At 40.7% G+C, this 21,326-nt stretch overlaps 1 protein-coding gene across 1 annotated transcript in view; it reads right to left on the bottom strand.

Annotated features, from left to right (window-relative positions):
- The window catches only part of CACNA2D1 (calcium voltage-gated channel auxiliary subunit alpha2delta 1), a 676,857-nt gene that overhangs the window by 367,434 nt on the left and 288,097 nt on the right, over window positions 1–21,326 (bottom strand). Inside the window, exon 4 of the mRNA XM_034765627.1 lies at window positions 4,869–4,928. Coding sequence (XP_034621518.1) covers window positions 4,869–4,928 — 60 coding nt within the window. The remainder of the gene's footprint in view (window positions 1–4,868; window positions 4,929–21,326) is intronic.

The following is a 21,326-nucleotide window of genomic DNA, read 5'->3' as shown; positions in this document are numbered from 1 at the left end:
TGGTAGATACACTAGAGGGTAGGGATCGGATACAGAGGGACCTAGACAAATTAAAGGATTGGGCCAAAAAAAACCTGATGAGGTTCAACAAGGACAAGTGCAGAGTCCTGCACTTCGGACAGAAGAATCCCATGCACTGCTACAGACTAGGGACTGAATGGCTAGGTAGCAGTTCTGCAGAAAAGGACCTAGGGGTCACAGTGGACAAGAAGCTGGATATGAGTCAACAGTGTGCTCTTCTTGCCAAGAAGGCTAACGGCATTTTGGGCTGTATAAGTAGGGGCATTGCCAGCAGATCGAGGAACGTGATCGTTCCCCTTTATTCGACATTGGTGAGGCCTCATCTGGACTACTGTGTCCAGTTTTGGGCCCCACACTACAAGAAGGATGTGGAAAAATTGGAAAGAGTCCAGCGGAGGGCAACGAAAATGATTAGGGGTCTGGAGCACATGACTTATGAGGAGAGGCTGAGGGAACTGGAATTGTTTAGTCTGCAGAAGAGAAGAATGAGGGGGGATTTGATAGCAGCCTTCAAGTACCTGAAGCGGGGTTCCAAAGAGGATGGAGCTCGGCTGTTCTCAGTGGTGGCAGATGACAGAACAAGGAGCAATGGTCTCAAGTTGCAGTGGGGGAGGTCCAGGTTGGATATTAGGAAACACTATTTCACTAGGAGGGTGGTGAAGCACTAGAATGCGTTACCTAGGGAGATGGTGGAGTCTCCTTCCTTGGAGGTTTTTAAGGCCCGGCTTGACAAAGCCCTGCTGGGATGATTTAGTTGGGGATTGGTCCTGCTTTGAGCAGGGGGTTGGACTAGATGACTTCCTGAGGTCCCTTCTAATCCTGATATTCTATGATTTTATGATTCTATGAACCTGAAATGCTTTGCAATTTGTATGTATTGTCTCATCCTTGCACACCAAAAACCCACAATCAATTCAGTGGAAGTGGGTCTTGCCCACATGCTCAAAGTCTAACTGATCACTATATTTGAGGTTGGGAAGGAATTTTCCCTGGGGTCAGATTGGTAAAGATCCTTGGGGGTGGGGAGAAGGGTTTTGCCTTCCCCTGGATCATGGGGCATGGGTCACTTGCAGGTTTAAACTAGTGTAAATGGTGGATTCTGTGTAACTTGAAGTCCTTAAATCATGATTTGAGGACTTCAATAACTCAGTCAGAGCCATGGGGTCTATTACAGGAGTGGATGGGTGAAGTTCTGTGGCCTGCAATGTGCAGGAGGCAGACTAGATGATCATGAAGGTCCCTTCTGGCCTTGAAGTCTATGAATCTGAGAGTTAGGTGAACACAGAATGCAGGTTTGGTCCTTTAGGGCCTGATTCAAAGACCACTGATATCAGTGGAAAGACCCATCCTGAATTCAGTGTGCAATGGATTGGGTCTTAATATTGTTCCCTCTAAAATACCAAACTTAACCCTCAGCTTCAAATTGCTCTTTACTGACTCCACCTTGCTAACTCAGGGTTGAAAACGGAACCCTACCCCTTTGTTTACACAGTTCACTGAGAAAATGTTAGTTCTTTACCAGCTCTAGGCCACATCTCCCTCTACTTACTCCATAGTCTCCATCTTCTTAAACAGTGGGACAAATCCAGTGTACACCATGCAGTCCCAGCAAAATCAGTCTCTTCTGTCAAAAGCTTCCCTTTCTGAAATAGGTTAGCTCTTATACTTGGCATAGCCCTAAATAGTCACTTTTGTGTTGTTTGTTTGGACACCAAACACCTGAATCATAACTTTCCAGATGCCAGCTAGGTTTGTTATTGATACATCCCCTGACTTTGGGGATGGGAGGAGAGGAATCTCTCTTGAAGCAGTTCAAGTAAAATAAATATTGATCTGATGCTCTACTAAAATGTCCCAACTTCTGAGCTTTTGAGCATTGAAAAAAGTGAAGTTCATTTACTTTTTGCCTGCAGTTCTTGTGTAGTAACCGTTCTCACTTTCACCTGGAAAATAAAGCTAGAAACTAGAAATATTATAAGAAAGTCTCTCATGGAACTAGAGATCATTAAAAAATGAGGCCTCTTTCCGCAAGAGAGAGTCTCTTTGTTTTCATCCAAATTTGAATTTCATCTACATTCTTCCTAACCATCCCCACCCCCCAAAAAAGTCAGAGAATTTTTACTAGCTCTACATTAAACTATCAGCAGAATTAACCAGAAAGAGTTTTGGGTAAGTTTGGATAAACTTTCGGTTTTCCGAGTCCTCTCTGAACTGAACCTTTGGAGATTTGCCCCACACCAATTATTTTAGCATCACCTAATTATCCAAGGATACTAGATCTCTGTCCCAGTACAATTCTAGCTCAGACACAAAACCTTGGAACCTTAGTATATTTTAAACACTTCCTTGCTCCAACCTTAGTATATTTTACACACTTTTGTTGTGTAATTGTGCACAAATATTTACATTCAGAACAAGTTGTTATGACAGATGCTCTTACACTTTTCCTACTGGCACACTTCTAATACCTCTACACAGACCTCAGAATTTATGTCATGTCTTTTACCCTCGCTCCCCTCGGTTTCTTCCACTGAAATCAGCCCATATAGTCTCTCTGTGCTTGTTTTGTTTTTTCTTTTACCCTCCAAAACCCCGCAGGCTATCATTGTTCTACAATATGGCTGTCAAGACCGTTGCTGAGCATGAGCTAATTAAAATCAGCAATAGACTGTGTCCAAAAAAGCTTGTTTCTCTTGTGATTCATATGCATGGTGCTGAAGGGGCTTTAATAACCCAAAAGCAAATCCTAGAAAAGAAACAACTCCATAAAAGACACTCTGGAACCACAAATACAATAAGAAGCAGACACCATTGAAAGCCTTCTACAGTACAGCTTCTGTTTCCAAAACAGTCATTAGGAGAATGAATCTTGCAGTGAAAAATAAGTTTATCAAAAAGATCTGTGCGCAAGCTAATTTGATCAGGCATTTTCTAAAAAGTAGGCCAGAAGAGAAGAAAGATTACTTCTGGCTAAAATGGAACAAATTAAATTATAAGACGCTTAATACATTTATTTTCAATTTAATTGCATAACCTAATGTCAAGGTTATTATATTCTGCACGGTGTTCTCATCCTAACTCAAAACAGTAAAGCACAAGCTTGGTTTGCAGCTAATTTATTACAAATCCAACTGCAGACTCTTTTGGCCTATGAGATATGCACAGATTGTGATTGCCTTAACTCTAACTCCAGCCACTGCCTGAGCTGCGTGCATGAATATAAAATTACATTTCAAAAATTACTTTGAGATCTCTCCTTGGCGATGAATTCTGATGAGACCAGAAGCTTTCCTGAAGGAAGTATGACAATCTGCATCTTTCCCACTGAAGGTGAAAGGCAAAAGAAACAAAGCAAAGCCCAGAGACAGTGCTAGCCAGGGGGCACAAGCGCCTAGTGTAGCAGTAAAGGAGTGCATGATCAAACATAGTATCTAAAACTATCCACACCCTTATGCACAGAGACCACTAAAACAGCAGACTGTTGCTCATTAGTGATCCAGGCTCTTCTGAGCTAGTTACAGGATCTGAATTTGGCCAGGACCTAAGGGGGGTGTGTGTGTGTGTGTGTGTGTGTGTGTGTGTGTGTGTGTGTGTGTGNTGTGTGTGTGTGTGTGTGTGTGTGTGTGTGTGTGTGTGTGTGTGTGTGTGTGTGTGTGTCCTACCAAATTCGTGGCCATGAAAAACACGTCACAGACTGTGAAATCTGGTCCCCCCTGTGAAATTTGAGACCAGTGTTTATAAAACTGGGGGTCCTGATCCAAAAGTGGGTTGCGGGGGGATTGCAAGATTATTTTAGGGGGGATTGTGGTATTGCCACCCTTACTTATGAGCTGCCTTCAGAGCTGGGTGACCAGAGAGCAGCAACTACTGATTGAGAGCCCATCACTGAAGGCAGCAACACAGAAGGGTGGCAATACCATACCATGCCCATGTGCAGTGAGTTTGTGTTTGGGACAAAGGATGTTCAAGTCACATGGCAGAGGATATAAAAAGTCAACTGCATCATCTCCATTTTGTCTTCAGTCCTGCTTCTTTCTGAAATAACTTCTCTACAAACGGAAGCTTAGAATAAAGGACTGATAGACCCATCCACGCTTTGTATGTGTTCCAAAGGAACTTTACAAGCTAGCAAACTCACCAGTGCTGCTAAGAACCTGATGCATAGAACTTTGGAGTCCCTAAATGTATCTGATTGTTTTGACCATTTAACAATTCTCTTCTCGTTCTTTTCTTTTATAATAAACCTTTAAATACCAAAGGATTGGCTGGCAATGTGGTATTTTGGGTAAGATCCAAACTAATATTTATCTGGTAATGTGGCTGGTCCTTTGAGAAGCAGAAGCACATTTGTATAGTGAATAGAGTTTTAAGTAACTTCTCACTTTACTAGACCTATTTGCTGATTGGGAGCCAGAGACTGGAATGCAATAAAGGGGGGCTGTGTGATTTCTTTTTTCTAGCTTCTTGATAACCAGCGTAGGGGATCAGGACCATAGTTTTGTAGCTGGTTGGTGACTCTAACTACAATGTTAAACATCAGTTTGGGGAGAACGTGCTTTCCTTTTTGCAGCCTGCCCTGCCCTTGCATTTTCAATGTGGGTTACCCTAGGCACCTTGAGTCACACCACTGTCCTACAGAAACTGATTTAACTCAAACGTATTCATTGTTCATTGCAAAGCAAATTAGCACATGTACAGCACTGATTCTTTCAATCAGGCCGCACCCATGTTTTCAGGGGAACAGATCCCTGCTGACACAGCTGTATTGACAAGTTAAATTTGCAAGAATAGAGTGACAGTTGTAAAGTGGGAAATTTTTGAAAAGGCAGAGAAGTGAAAAAACTTACCCCAAACTCATCCCTCCACTGATGTGCTGCTTGAAATGTCTCTGCTTCTTTTGCAAGGTTCTGAGGAAAAAAGAAAGACATTTATTTTGGTGTTTTCAATACTTGTCTTAATATAATGATGCTTGTAAACAATGGTCATTATAGGAATACCTATTTTTCTAACCCTCATAACATCTAGCTGCATAACGGTATCAACATGACAATGAGATATAACAGGTGCTAGGCCGATTTCAGTGTATAGTTTCTTAAATTTCTTATTTATTTATTTTTTGTGGGGACACTAAATTTGATGAACAAATATGAGATCACTGTGAAGACTTTTAAAGATGCCCGTCTACAAGTGGGATGTACTCAATATATTGGACCCTCTGCTGCACATCCAGTTGAGCCCACAGGGTGAAGACCAGGGCACCTGTATAAAGCCCAAGAAATAATGCCTTACTCAGGTTGTTCACCCTGCAGTGGTGTGTGAGAAACAAATAATATGCAGTTATTTGTAACATAATATAATATGTCCTGCAGGAAGGACACTGGGCTTTGGAAAAGAGGCATTGCCATACTGGATATTAATGATCTTCCTCCTCATCTCTTCTTGGCTGCTAGCTCAGCCTGTAGACTTGAACAGTAACGGCCATTTCAGTGAGGTTTCCACATTATTTTCATCTGCCTAATACCAATTACTATTACAAGCATTTATTTGTTACCCATCACTGTGGTGACATAGATATCACAAGATATTCTGAGCTCTTAGATATCATGACATGATTAAGTTGCCTCCTTCATAGGTTCCACTTTGTGTTTCATCTCCTTTCCTGTCTAGTCACTGTAAAACTCATCTCTCTCACCAACAGAAGTTGGTCCAATAAAAGATATTACCTCTCCCACCCTGTTTCTCTAATATCTGGGACCAACATAGCCATAACAACACTGCATATTCACTGTAAAGCAATTTGCACCTGAATTGCCCCTCTCTAAGTCAAAGAATTCTTTCACCCAAAATTTCAGAAATCCAACACTTGTGGTAAAGCTCTTATCAACCCCATTCCTCTATGGTGCTCAACTCACATACATTTACGTAAAGGGTAAAGCTGAATTCCTAATCAAATCCATTAGGAAACACGGGAGTTACAATACTAGAGCAAGCCTCTGACCCTATCTAGTTTGTTGTCCTCCCTCTGGCAGTAACCAGTTCCTGATACATCAACAGGCTCGGACAATAAACTATTTATGCAAACATCATGACCTTAGTCAATGTAATCAATGCATGACCACTAGAGCAGATCATTCTCTGTAGTATGACGATTGACATCCCTTGTTACTTTTTAACCTAGACACTGTAATTGTAACTGTTTTTTCTCATACATGTAAATACATAATACTTTTTTTTTAAAATCTCATTAAGTTATTTACTTCTTTGTTCTTATTAAGTGATATTGCTATAGGTACACTCTCTTTATATATATTTAATGTATTTATTTAAATGTGTTGCCTTTCAATTTTATTATGCAATAAGGGTCACGGTGAAAGGAGAATGACTATCCCTTCGGATTCTTCTTGTGTCAAAATGTTATAATCCTTTTTATTTATTTTTCATTTTAAAACCCTCCTCATATGTAATTCCCAAGACTTTTCTGGTTCCCCTCTTTAGACATTTCCCTTTTTCAGCTATGCTCTGAGATGAGGTATTACAAAATTAATACTCAATTGAGTAAAAACATGCCATATATTCAAAAAATGCCATTATATTTTCTGTTGCTCCTTTTGCTCACCCAAGCATTGTAATCACTATATAGACTAGCTGAGCACATGCTGACCAGGACTACTCCAACCTTTTCCTTGACAGGTTCTACCTAATTCATAATCAGTGTTTCTGAAAAGGTCTCTTTCCATAACATGCATACCCTTGCACTTACCACCATTAATTTAATCTGCCATTATGTTACCCAATCACTAAGATTTATTAGATACTGGAAATAATGTGTTTGCGAGCATATATTTCTGCATAAATTTTACCACCTAAATACTTACCTCACATTATAGGTGGGGTTAATAGCACCACCTATTAAGGTTGCCAGACACTTCCCGCTATAAGATCACAGAAAAAAAACAATGAGAAGTACTTGTGGCACCTTAGAGGCTAACAAATTTATTTAGGCATAAGCTTTCATGGGTTAAAACCCACTTCATCAGATGCATGGAGTGGAAAATACAATAGGAAGATATATATATACAGTACATGAAAATATGGGAGTTGCCTTACCAAGTGGGGGGTCAGTTCTAACGAGACAATTCAATTAAAGTGGGCTATTATCAACAGATCAAAAATCACTTTTGTAGTGGTAATCAGGGTGGCCCATTTCAAACAGTTGACAAGAAGGTGTGAGTAACAATAGGGGAAAATTAGCATGCGGAAATTAGTTTTTAGTTTTTGTGGTGACCCATCCACTCCCAGTCTTTATTCAGGCCTAATGTAATGGTGTCCAGTTTGCAAATTAATTCCAGTTCTGCAGTTTCTCGTTGGAGTCTGTTTTTGAAGTTTTTTGGTTGAAGAATTGCCACTTTTACATCTGTTATTGAGTGTCCAGGGAGGCTGAAGTGTTCTCTGACTGGTTTTTGAATGTTATAATTCTTGACGTCTGATTTATGTCCATTTATTCTTTTGCGTAGAGACTGTCCGGTTTGGACAATGTACATGGCAGAGGGACATTGCTGGCACATGATGGCATATATCACATTGGTAGATGTGCAGGTGAACAAGCTCCTGATGGTGTGGCTGATTTGGTTAGGTCGTAGGATGGACCATCAGCGGGTCGTTCCCATGCTCAGAAATTTGACAGAGGACTGGCCTTTTCCCAACCCTATGAAAATCTGCCCATATATGGTCAAGTTACAAGCCTCTGGGAGAGAAGGGGGACAGTGTGGAAAAACAGTTCACACATGCGCAGTAAAGACTGGCTAGAGCTTTGCAGCTAATAAATGCTGATGATTCCATCTGCACCAAGCATGCTCCAGGCCAGGGCTAAGCAGGAAATTATCTGCAATTACAGCTCTGGGCTGCTGCAAGCTGGGGCCAGGCTGGCACCAGAACTAAAAGCAGGGAAGTTTTCTTTTCTGTGCTCTCAATCTCCCCATGCTGGTGTCCAGGCAGCAGGGAGGAGGAAGCTTCCTGCTTGGAATGCACAGGTACCTTCTGGCATTTCCTACATTTTGAGGACTTGACTTTGCAGCCTTAATAGTGTTCTTTTAATGTAGCTTTGATTTGGGGGTTTTGTGCATGTGTGTGTGTTTGTTTGGGGTTGGGGTGAGGGTGAAACAGAGATGTAGATATAGATGTCTCATGCAAGTCCTCACACAATCTGTGGAGAACTCCCACTACTAACTGCTTTAGCACCCTCTCTTTAAATTCATCTTCAGACTTTGTAATGAGAGTAGGACTTCTGAGAAACACCAAAGGAAGTGCACAAGGATATCAATAAACGCATTTCCATATCTTTATTGCACAAGAAAAACCTTTCTAACTGGCCTTTGTTACAAGGAAAAGGTAATTCAAAGACCAATCCTTCATTTTAATATCCAACTCAGGCAAAACAGTGTAAAGGAGGTATGTTATTAGAGGGAAGAAAGTGGACTAGATGGCTCAGGGCGATTGATAACAGGATTCTAAAACTCTCTGATCCTAGTAATCTATTTGAATCTAGTTCAGATCAATAGTGAATAAAATTCATTACCCTCTGATGACATCTTGGTCTCTATGGGACAGATCCAAAGTCAATTAAGGTCAATGGAAAGATCCCCATTGACAATAGGTTTTGGATCAAATCTTACGTGAAATGAATTGGTGGTGTCAGTTTCATTTCCAGTTTACCGATAGCAACAATAGTTTTATCATGTGGAAATTGTCACTTTTGTTTGCAGTCTCAGCAAAGAGGCCAAGACCTGAATGATCACCACCCTGCTGGTGGTGCCTTTAGAAAGGAGTTTGACCACAGTGGTTGGTGGGAGACTAATAAGACGCTTCCATTGGTGCTGTCAGTGTTGGACCAGCACTATGGACAGAGGAAGTCAAACTCCTGGACTGACAGGCTGGCACATTTCACAAGCATTGCATTAATTTTAACTCATTATTATTATTTACTTGCAATCATCCTATAAACAATGTCAAAGCCTAGCCTGTTCGACTGCCAAAGAAGAGCTGTGCCCACTCTACTGTGTTAGGCAATTCAAACTATTCATAGCTAATAGGAAATTACTGATGTCTTATCAGCATTTCCACCCACAATTACCTTCCAACTGGCCAACTTCCATATTTGCAAAACAAAAACAATTCCATTATAACATGATTCATTATGCTGGGACAAAGCATGGCTTGCCCCCATACAACTCATTAGATTAATTCATTACCTTTAATACCTCAATGTGATAATGCACTGGCATAATGCAATGGGATGGGGATTTATAAATCCCCATTTCTTTACTCGATACAGCCAGTTCTGCATCAAATTATAGAGGATGTGCTCTGATGAGCTATAGCTGGTTAATCCATGTTTCATAATAATATAGCAAAGTGTGACCTCACCATACAAAACTATACAACACAGATATTTATTTGTATTGGACTCCTTACACATGCCTCAATATACCCTTGAAGGACAGCTCTGAATTGCTTCTGGTTTATAGAGAGACAAGAGGAACCCAAATGAGCCAAACTGGTAAACGGGTTACAATGGAGGAATATCTGTTTGCATTGTCCATACTAAGGATTTCAGAGAAAGTAAGGAGCAACCAGACATGAACCAGACATGAGCCTCTCTTTGAAATCTGTAGAGACTCTTGTTTAACAAGTTGTTCATTTTCCAAATAAAAACAATCAACCCTAAATAATAAAGCTACTTACGACTTCTGTAGCATTTTATAAATGTAGATCTCAAAATACCTTAAAAATATCTACCCACCTTTACATCTACATTTTGAATTTGGAGAAACTGACACACAGAGAGGTAAAGCCCCACATTTACAAAAGTGGCATTTAATTCCAGCTGCCCAATATTAGACAGCTGGGTCCCAATTTTCTAAGATGTTCCCTCATCTCCAACTGCAGATGTTCACCTCTGGAAATCAGGCCCTAGTTATGCAAAGCTGGGCATGCAAACTCACGGCCCCTTTAGAAAACTTAGGTCAAAGCTACTTGCTAAAAGTCATATGAAGTCATTGTCAAAAAAGTGAACAGAACCAAGGTCTCCCCATTGTAAGTCGATTGCTCTATTCACTAGACTACACTACTTTTCCCCCATCAACTGTTCTAGTCCCCCTGTCCTCTGATGTCATGCCTTGTTGTGGCAGGAGAGCTTGCATGCTCTAACGATGCCCAGAGTCTGTGTCAGTGGGGGCTTTTTGCTCCTGGCAGATTCAACCATGCCAGACTGGTCTGTGGGGGAGGGGGCAGACAAAACAGACACCCTGGCCCTCCAGGTTGGGGGTTAGGCACAGGGCTCACAACCCTATCCCGTAAAAAACAAAATATGTTACAGAAACAGCAGCAGAGAAATCGACTATTACAGTGTGTGATGGCCTTCAGGAGTCAATGACCCGTAGGCCTGCCAGTGGTGAAAGCCAAAAGGAAGCCACTGGCATGAAGACTGAAGTGCTCAACCCCAACACAAAAACCAAACTTGTTTTTGGAATGTACCAACAATGTACAAAACAGAGAAGCTTGTTCAGGTCACAGCAGAGATGAGATGCTACAGCTAATACATCCTGGGTGTCAGCAAGAGCAGATGGACAGGATCAGGAAGATTAACAACAGCCTCGGGAGAAACTCTACTGTATTCTGGATGGGATGATGGACATCACCATGAGAGTTTTGCCATCCTTTTGAAGAAGGGAATGGAGCAGTCTCTGCTTGAGTGGAAATCCATCAGCAGCAAATTTATGAGAGCCAGACCAAAAGGAAAACACAAAAATATCATCCTGATTCAGTGTCAAGCAATGACAGAGCAATGAGAAGACATGGATGTGGCACCATGAATGAAAACAGAGAGAGACTTGTTGATCTCTGCAATATGAATGACCTAGTCATCGGCGGAACCCTATGTGAATATTGTGAAATTCACAAGCTGACATGGTGTTCTCCAAATGGCAGAGACAAGAACCAGATTAACCAAATTATGATCAATGGCAAATGGCGATGCTCACTGACAGATGTGAAAGTGAAAAGAGGAGCAGATGTTGACAGCGACCACCATCTTGTGACAGCCTCCATGAAGCTAAAACTGAGAAGTGTGTGTCCACCAAACAAGGGACATAGATGTTATGATGTTGACAAACTAAAGCCCCCTGAAATACAGAAAGCCTTTGTTCTGCAGTTAAAGAACAGGTTTCGGGCATTTGCAGACCTTGACGAAGAGGAGGGGGACGCAGATGAGGAGATCAACAAGATGTGGGACAAAGTAACAATAATCTATAAACAGAGCAGTGAAGCCTGTCTAGAGTACAGGCAGAAGAGAAGAAAGGAATGGATTACATTCAGGACATGGAACACCATAGAAACCAGACGAGCCCTGAAGAAAAAAGTTTTAGACACAAAATCCCATAAGCTAAAGGATAAATACCACAAGCAGTAGAGCAAGGCAAACCGGAAGGTCCAACACCTTGTGAAAATGGACAAACAACATTATATTGATAATCTGGCAACATAAGCAGAGGATGCAGCTGCTCGTGGTGAACAAGCAACTGTTTACAAAATGATGTGGCTTATCAGTGGTAAATGGCAGACACCAAGAAACACTCATCAGGGACAAACAAGGCCACGTACTGACAACAGAAAAAGAATTGCTGAACAGGGAGCCACCTAAAGAGGAAGCAAATATCCAGGAGTCAGAAGAAGACCTTGATATCAACACAAACTCCCCAACTAAGGAAGAGATCATTCAAGCCATCAAATCCTTAAAAAATGGGAAAGCTCCTGGGCAAGGATAACTTGAATGCAGAATTGTTCAAGGTAAATCCTGAGTTAGCAGCATTTATCCTGGCCCCTGTATTTACATCAGTCTGGGAAAGGGAAAAAGTGCCATATGAGTGGACCAACGGGATAATAGTGAAGATACCAAAGAAAGGAACTCTCAGTGATTGCAATAACTGGCATGGTATCACACTTATCTGTGCCAAGCAAAGAATTTTGTAAAATCATAGTCCAGCATATATCTGAGGCAGTTGATAGCATTCTCAGAAAAGAGCAAGCCGGTTTTCAGAAAGGGCATGGAGGCACAGACCAGATCTTCACTCTATGAAACATAACAGAACAATGCTTAGAATGGCCACGGCAACGCTACATAAACTTCATGGAATTTGAGAAGGCTTTTGATAGCATTCAAAGGACCAGCCTATGGTGCATTCTGCGGGCATATGGAATCCGTCTCTGTATAATCAATGACATCAAAAGCTTCTATTTCAACTTTACATGCAGTGTTGATCACAGTGAGCTCAGTTTTGAAGTCAAAACAGTAGTGCATCAGGGGTGTGTCATGTCTGCAATCCTCTTAAACATTGCCATCGACTGGGTAATGTGGCTTACAACAGAAGACATGCCAAGAAGCATTAAATGTACACCCTTCTCATCCCTTGAAGACCTGGACTTTGCAGATGATCTCACTCTATCACATACCCAACACCATATACAAGAAAAAAAACAACTTGACTCAACACATTCAGCCAGCAAATTTGACAGAAAATCAACCGCAAGAAGACAGTTATCATGACCTTTAATATTCCCTCACCATCACCAGTACGGATAAAGAATCACGTTCTCACCAATGTAGAAACATTCACATACTTGGGCAGCACTATCATCCAGGATGGTAGAACAAGCCAGCACATCCGGAACAGAATCAGTAAAGCCAGGAACAACTTCAGGAGCTTAAATATAGCCTAGAAATCATCAAAATACAACACCTAAACCAAACTCAAGATTTATCAGAGCTGCGTACTTTCAATTCTACTTTATAGTGTAAAATGCTGGGGAATGAGAAAGTATGACATGGCCAAACTGTCTTCATTCCATACAACCTGCCTCAGAAAAATCCTTCATATATTTTTGGCTCAGAACAATCTCTAACCAAGACCTATTCACACAATGCTGCCAAGAAGATATGAACACCATCATTACCAGGAGACACTGGAGATGGATTGGCCATGTGCTCCAGATGGAAACTGATTCCATCACCAGAATAGCAATAAGATGGACATCTGAAGGCAAGCGAAAACAAGGCCACCCAAAACCAACCTGTCGAAGAACTGTGGAAGCTGAGCTGAAAAACCTGTGGCACAGATGTGGAACCACTGAAAACTTGCCAGAAACAGACAGGAATGGAAGACCTTCACTCTTGCCCTAAATGCCAGAGGCGTAATGGGAACATGATGATGATGATAATGATTGTTCTAGTCCCAACTATTGTCATACAAGTTGCCATTTTTAATGGTTAGAGTAGGGATAGTGAATCAGAACTGCAAGGATCTAAGATTTTGCAACTAATTTACAGTGTGATCACTAACAAGTCAATTATTCAACTTTACAAAGAAGGGTATCTTTGGATGAAAAGCAATGGAAGAACATCAAGAGTTGTATTATTTTTAAAATGCAATTAATATTTGACTGCATATTTTGTAAAGTTAAGTCGTTTTCTCACACAGATGCTGTGCCTATTGTTCCGAGCAAGGAAAACACTGTACCACTATTGTTGTAGGAGCATGCAGTCTAGAGAGGGAATGCTCTGTTAAAAGTATAATTTAGAAGACACGACTCCTGGATCATACACAGATGGACTGTGCAGCAAATTAGGAGTTATTTGTGCCCTTTTTTGTTCCTTGGTGATGTACAAGGACAACCTCAACTTTTCTCACCCTCACCCCCAAGAATTTCAGCTTGCTTTTTAATCACAGAAATCTCAGGTCTTGCCTTCTTTCTTTCCTGGGAAGACTCTCTGGAGACCATGAATTGGACAGTGAGGCAACAATAGGCTGAAACTTGAAAAAAGACTTAACACCGCCACCCCTATCAGAGGTGGGATGAGTAAGTTGAGGTTTAGCTTTGAACCTACTATGATGCTACTAACCTACTGCAGATCCCCACAGGATTCTCCAGCAAAAACTGGGACACCAAGAGCTGATATTTTGAAGTTTAAAAAGGAGAGAGAAAGGGTCCCAAACAAACTTTTCTTTTTGCAAATTCATTTTTGATCATTTACATCACTATGTGCCTCAATTTACCCATCTATAAAGGTGTGGTGAAGAAGAAAGTTTATAAAGTGTTTGGAAAACCATGACTGAATGGCGCTACAGAAACACTAAGTAATATTATCCTTTTGAGTAGTATACCATGATATAAAGAAAATTAATAAGGCCAGCATTTAGACATTATTTTAGGTCCCCATGGATGATGGGGAAAAAATCTACTGTTACAAGGAGGAATATTTAAAAATATTGCATTGGGCTAATACTTGCCAGTGCTCTTACCTGCAATTATTTATATTTTTTAAAGAATCAAATCTGCTGTCCACTGTTTTCTTGATATGTGCCGTTCAACTAGGCATTACCTTCAATAACCTTCAATTCAATCAGGCGACAATTATTAATATGAAAACAACTAGCCTTTGAAACACTGTCTCTGCTCAGAAGCAGATATTCTCATCCACACACTGAAAAAGAACACTGCTTGTTGTTACATTTCTTGTAATCTTTCCAACAGAGCTGCTATTCTAAAAGTAAAATATCCATTGTGGAAGACTAAGAAAATGCAAACAGATCCAAGGTTTATGTTTATTTCAACTTTTCTGTTACTTTTAAAGGGGTTACAAAAACCCACATAAATCCTACTAACTGTCAATCTTAGAACTGCCTGTTTTAAAGGTCTAGTCCCCAGATCCCAAAAAAGCCTTTGATGTACCATAGTCTGCAGGAACAAGACCTGAAGAAGCTTTATCTGATCCGTTGAAAGAGCAACTCCCTAAAAAGCCCATTCATCTTCTATCGTTCCCTTTTCTTGTCTGTCATATCTTTATCTCCCCCTAGCCAGCACAGACCTCTGTCAGTTCATGGCTCTATTACAATTATATTCAGTACAATGAAATCAATCTTCTTATGCTTTCCACCTCCTCCCCTCAAGTATTTCATCTTGAAATAATATTTGACTACCCCTTGGTACATTAAGCCATTATAAAATGTGTAATCCGAGAGTTATTAGACCTCAATAGTCTGACAAAAAGCTTTCTAAAATGCTGAATTCCAAGGAATTTTTTTTTAGGTCATTTAAAAAGAGATATGCCCAGGGAGAATGTAGCAGCATCACAGCTGGCTTCGAACAATTTAGAAATATAGAATGAACTTCAAATGCTGCTTTGGAGATATAATTCAAATACTCCATCCTGTTATGTATGAATAATACAGAAGACATAACTGTACAGTATGTGCAGATTATATATTCTATAAATAAAAGAACATATACTGTCACAAATATTAGTTTCCTTTAACTAATTATAAACGCCACACTACACAGGGAAATAATGGAAAGAAATGGGGTGGGGTAAAGCAGTTCCTGGCAAAAAGAAGCAAGAATGAAAGAATATTATGAGAATACTATTTTTAAAATGTTTTAATAAAATCTGATGAAGCATTGCACGATAGAAGAATTATTTATTTGTTCATAATACTGCTACTTTCTCTCTATTAAGCTGAACTTAATTAAACCACTCACATAGGACTAGATTCTGCTACCCTTTTTCATGTATGGTACCTTACTCTGTAGTAATCCATTGCAGTAGATAGGACTATTTATAGAGCAGAGTACTACTCGTGAGTAAATGTGGTTAAATGACCCCAAATCAGTGATACTCAGACTGAGGCTCGCGAGGCGCAAGTGGCTCTTTAATGGATCTCCTGTGGCTCTTTGCAGCTCACTATATTAAAACACTGTGATTTAATTATTAACCAATCAGGATGTTTTACTATGTTATTAACTAATTGTAGTTGATAAAATAATACTTGGTCAGTCATTCTGCTGTGAAAATAAATTATATATAACTAAATATTTTCCCCATCATACTGTTTAAATACGAATACAGCACTACAGTAAATGAAACAATGAATTCACACTACTGTGGCTCTTTTGGGTAATGCTGATTGCTAATTTGGCTCCTGAACCACTGAGGTCTGAGTATCACTGCCCTAAGTGATCATTCTTGCCATATTACAAATTTGACATTTTTTTTTTCTGTGGGTAACTGCTATGAAGATAATTCATAGATTCCAAGGCCAGAAGGGACCATTGTGATACAGGAGGTCAGACTAGATGATAACACAGGTCACAGAACTTCCCCAAATATCCCCTACCGCAGATGTTTTAGAGAAACATCCCATCTTGATTTAAAAATGGTCAATGATGGAGAATCCACAATGACCCTTAGTAAATTGTTCCCATGGTTAATTACTATCACAGTTAAAAATGTATGCCTTATTTCCAGTCTGAATTTTTCTACCTTCAGCTTCCACCACTGGGTCGTGTTATACCTTTCTCTGTTAAATTTAAGAGCCAATTATTAATATTTCCCCCCATATAGGTACTTACAGACTGTAATTAAGTCACCCCTGAACCTTCTCTTTGTGAAGCAAAGAGATTGGAGCTCCTTATTTCTATCACTATAAGGCATGTTTTCTAATCGTTGAAACATTCACACGGCTCTTCTCTGAACCATCTCTAATATATCAACATCCTTCTTGAACTGTGGACAGCAGAACTGGACACAATATTCCAGCAGTGGTCGCACCAGCGCCAAATATAGAGGTAAATCAACCTCTCTACTGCTACTCGAGACTCCCCTATTTATGCATCCCAGGATCACATTAGCTCTTTTGGCCACCGCATCACACTGGAAGCTCATGTTCAGCTTCATGTTCACCATGACCCTAAAATCTTTTCCAGAGTCACTGCTTCCCAGGATACAGTTCCCCATCCCTGTAAGTATGGCCTACATTCTTTGTTCCTAGAGGTAAACGTTTACATTTAGTCGTATTAAAACACATATTGTTTGCTTGCTCCCAGATTACCTGGTGATCCAGATTACTCTGAACCAGTGACCTGTCCTCTTCATTATTTATCACTCCCTGAATTGGTTTGTCATCTGCAAACCTTTATCAGTGATGATTGTGTGTGTTCTTCCAGGTCATTGATAAAAATGTTGAATAGTGTAGTAGGACACAGAAGTGATGCCTGCAGGACCCCACTGGAATATTTGTTCCGTGGCCTTGCTGTCTACTCAGAACTTTGGTCTGTGTAGCTTTTCTGCACCACATCACAATCCAATTCAAAACTGATTTTAGCAAATAGGGTCCCCATCTGAAAAGAGATCTTTGAGGGATGACCCTTACACGCACTTTGAATCGCACTGACTTCAGCTGGACTCCATGAGGGCATAAGAGTTCTCTGTGCAGGATTCTGGACCTAGTTACTATATGCTGTTTAGATTCCAACAAATGACATAATGTTTATGTACAGTGGTTGACAACTAGGTTGCCAGGCGTCGGTTTTTGACTGCAATGCCCGGTTGAAAAGGGACCCTGGTGGCTCCGGTCAGCACCAGAGACCAGGCTGCTAAAAGTCTGGTCAGTGGTGCAGTGGAGCTAAGGCAGGCTCCCTGGCACAAGGGCGGCCATGGGGGCTCTGCATACTGCCCCTGCCCCAAGTGCTGGCTATGGAGCTCCTGTTGTCCAGGAACCACGGCCAATGGGAGCTGTGGGGGTGGCACCTGTAGCTGCAGGCAGTGCGCAGAGCCCCCTTGCCCCTCCACCTAGGAGCTGGACATGCCAGCCGCTTCTGGGAGCCACACAAAGTCAGGGCAGGCAGGGAGCCTGCCTTAGCCCCACTGCGCCACAGAGCCACCTGAGGTAAGCACCATCCGGCTGGAGCCCGCACCCCAACCCTCTGCCCAAGGTCAGAACCCCCTTCCGCACCCAAACTCCCTCCCAGAGTGCACACCCCACACCCCCTGTCCCAGCCCTGACTCCCTCCTGCACCCCAAGCCCCTCAGCCCCAGCCACCCCCCCCCCAGAGCCTGCACCCCCAGAGGAGCTCTCACCCCCTCAGTGTACACCTGAACCACAGAGAATATTAAGGCAGCCTAGGTTCTTTAGTTCAAGTTCAACTATCTCCAGCTTTTAGCTCTGCAGGTCCTCAGTATCAACCAAGATGGCAACTGTCACACTGAGGAACACTATGGCGTCAGTTAAGAAACAATAGGAGACAAAGTGCAACGGAAAGGCAATTGCGTTGACTACTTGAAATTTAGTACTGAGACCAAAGGTGAAAATTTCTGACCTGATGGCCTTCTCCTGTATAACAGTCTGTGTGCGTAGCCTTCCCTCTGTGTATGGCAAATTTAGTTCGACCATGAATGATAACTGACCATCTGATTATATTTTTCATAGTATAGCCATAGAATTGCCTTATGTTTTCTTCCTAAGGTTCCTCGCCTAAACTATCATTAGGCATTTTATCTGTATTACAATAAAGACTAGGAGCCCCAGGCATGGACCAGCACCCCACTGTGCTCGGTTCTGTACAAAGAATAAAAAGATGGTCCCTGTTCCCAAACAGCTTACAATCTAACAATAAGACAAAAAAACATGTTCATAGACAGACAGATGGGTGAGCACAAGGAAACACCATTGATCAGCATGACAGACAGAGCAGGAATGTTATGAAATAAATTCACCTGCACTCCATAGGTGCTCAAATGGCAAAAAAATCCATTGACTTCAATAGCATCAGGATTTCACCCACTGCTAATGAGCACCATAAATAATCCAAGCCTAAATAGTTGCCATCAAAATTCACAATTAAAGAAACAAATGAACATGTATGCTGCCAAGCCCTCAACTGATGCATACTGATTTAACACTATTGAAAAATCACTGGAGCTATGCTAATTTACACAAGCTGATGATGATTGGCCCACAGAATGACTGAATCACTCAATTACAGTGTTTTACAAAACATCCCATCACTTCTCTGATCAGCTCTGAATGATAATAGTAACATTGCTTCCTCATACTTTCTAGTGTTTTCCATCTTCCCCAAACTCTGTACAAATATTAACCAGCTAGTATTAAAGTAGCTTAAGTATAATCCTTCATTGTCTTAAATACATAGCACATACATTTGATTAAGGGCTCTATAGCTGTATGCTGATCACCTTTGTATGTAGGAAGAAGACTTTAAGGCCAGAGATGTATGTAGGAGTAAAAATGGTAGGGGAGAAGAGAACTATTATTTCTATAATTACACAGTAGACTCACTGGTTTGGTACAGTATAGAGTACACAGATACTGTGAACAGTTCATCCTTAGGGCTGAATCCTGCCCTCTGACATCCCAGCAAGCAGAAATGGGTATTATGAGGGAAAAAGTCATCTGAGGCACTTGCCATGCAGAGTGACTGATTTTTAAGGACAGGCAGCTATGAAGGCATAATTAAAGGAGAGGATTGCACCCTTAAGCACCATGGTGTTGCATGCACAAAAAGTCTCTTGATAGGCGATTCAATTCGTTTTGATAGCATGGAAACCTTAAATTGAAGAAAATAAACTATAACATAAATGATGGGCAAGACCATGTTTTCTAGAATCTCATTTCATGGTGCATGGGTTAAATAATAAAATGCTTTCAAACTATACAGCAGCTGACCCACCACATTAAGCCTGAAAGCCATTTGGCTGAAAAAAAAATTTGCTAAAGTAATCTTGTTGCTAAAGTAATTGCTTGTTTGCCAAAGTAATCTTTTCTGATAAAGAAACTAGAAGTGAACAAGACTCATGCGGTGTGTGTTTGTGTGTGTATTACTAATTCATTTTTTACATTAATTTGTGGAAGACCAAAAATATATATTTGGACCATGACCAATTTGCTTTTTTTCCCCCTTCTTTTTTAATATCTTACCATAAAATAATTTTTAGTTTGATATGCTTCCATTTATACAAGCAAAATGTACATAAATTACAGAGTTAAAATATATATTTAAATCTAATGTAATCTAATAATAAACCCTTTAAAAATACTAAAATTCTGACGTTAGTAATACTGTGGGCCAGCATCCAATTCTTGCTGGCATAACCACAATATAAGGATTCCCCAGTACAGTTTAGTCTATGAGTAGCACAGAACCTAGGCCACACACCCCTAGGCACTTGGGTTTAGAGGACATGCTGAGCAAAAGGGAGTGATTGACGGTGAAGGGACCAAGTCTAGAGCACCATGTGCTTTACAGACCCTTAGTTGTACAACAGCCCCTTTGGGGCTGACAGAAGTTAAAGCAGATTTGAGGATGTTCTAACGTGCATCCCTATAATTGAGAAGAGAGGTATAAAGATAGCATAACACCACCAATGCTCATCATCCCCCCGTCCATTGTTTTTCGCTGATCACAGCTTGGCTGAGACAAATGATCAGGCCCCTTATATTGTCCCCCATCACCCTTCTTTTATCTGTTGTAAGTGAATAGATTTCCCGGGAAAGGTGTCAGACTAAGAACCCTGGAGACCCAACACTGCTTAATCATCTCATGGACAGGTGCCACACAGATAACAATTCCAGATTCCCCACAGTGCCATGCCAACATGTCTCAATACACTTCTAGATGGACCACCCCTGAGTATTACAGTATAATTCACATCCATCAGTCCTTATCTTTTTTCATGAGACTGTCAAAAGAGAGTAATTGCCAGTAGTAACAGTGGCTTCTGAAGTGGGGACACCTGTCTACTAAGAATGGGACTTCTATTATAAACTGATTTGAACCCATGACTCAAACTCTATCCCCATTTACCAACCCCCTAAATTATCCAGATCCCTCTCATATTACATGCTGGAAAATGTGTTCCTGGCCATAACACTGGAGACTAGAAAAGTTCAAACTCAACCTTAGTGTACCAATTAACTAAATACTATTTTACATCTTTGCCTAATGCTTTCCAAGCTCATCTTCTATTATCACATGAATAACAATTATATTTTCAGACCTTCTTAATCAGTTTTTCTAACAAGATGACCTCATATCCAACATGAGACAATCATATTAACTAATAAAATCTAATAGGGAAATCTGATTATCTTCCATACATTTAGAAGACTAGATTGAAAGGATTTCTGTTCAATGTCAGTTACACAAATGTAATGGGTATCTTCCTCCTTTATGATTCAAACCAACCTTTATTAATATGGATTAAAATGGACAAAGCGATAGATGGATTTCCACTGAAAACTCTTCTCCCCACTCCCAAGAGGATTTGCCATTCCAAACAAGTAGACCTGGAAACTTTTACTCTATGAATGTCCCATTGATTTGATAAGGCTACTTATGGAGTTACAGGACATCCGTGGTGACTTAAGAACATCTGAATCTTACCTCTGGCCCTCAGT

Source organism: Trachemys scripta, chromosome 1 (assembly GCF_013100865.1).
Source record: "Trachemys scripta elegans isolate TJP31775 chromosome 1, CAS_Tse_1.0, whole genome shotgun sequence".
In the NCBI taxonomy this organism is placed as follows: Eukaryota; Metazoa; Chordata; order Testudines; family Emydidae; genus Trachemys; species Trachemys scripta.
The sequence above is the reverse complement of the archived record's forward strand: the minus strand, read 5'-3'. Positions and strand labels throughout refer to the sequence as shown.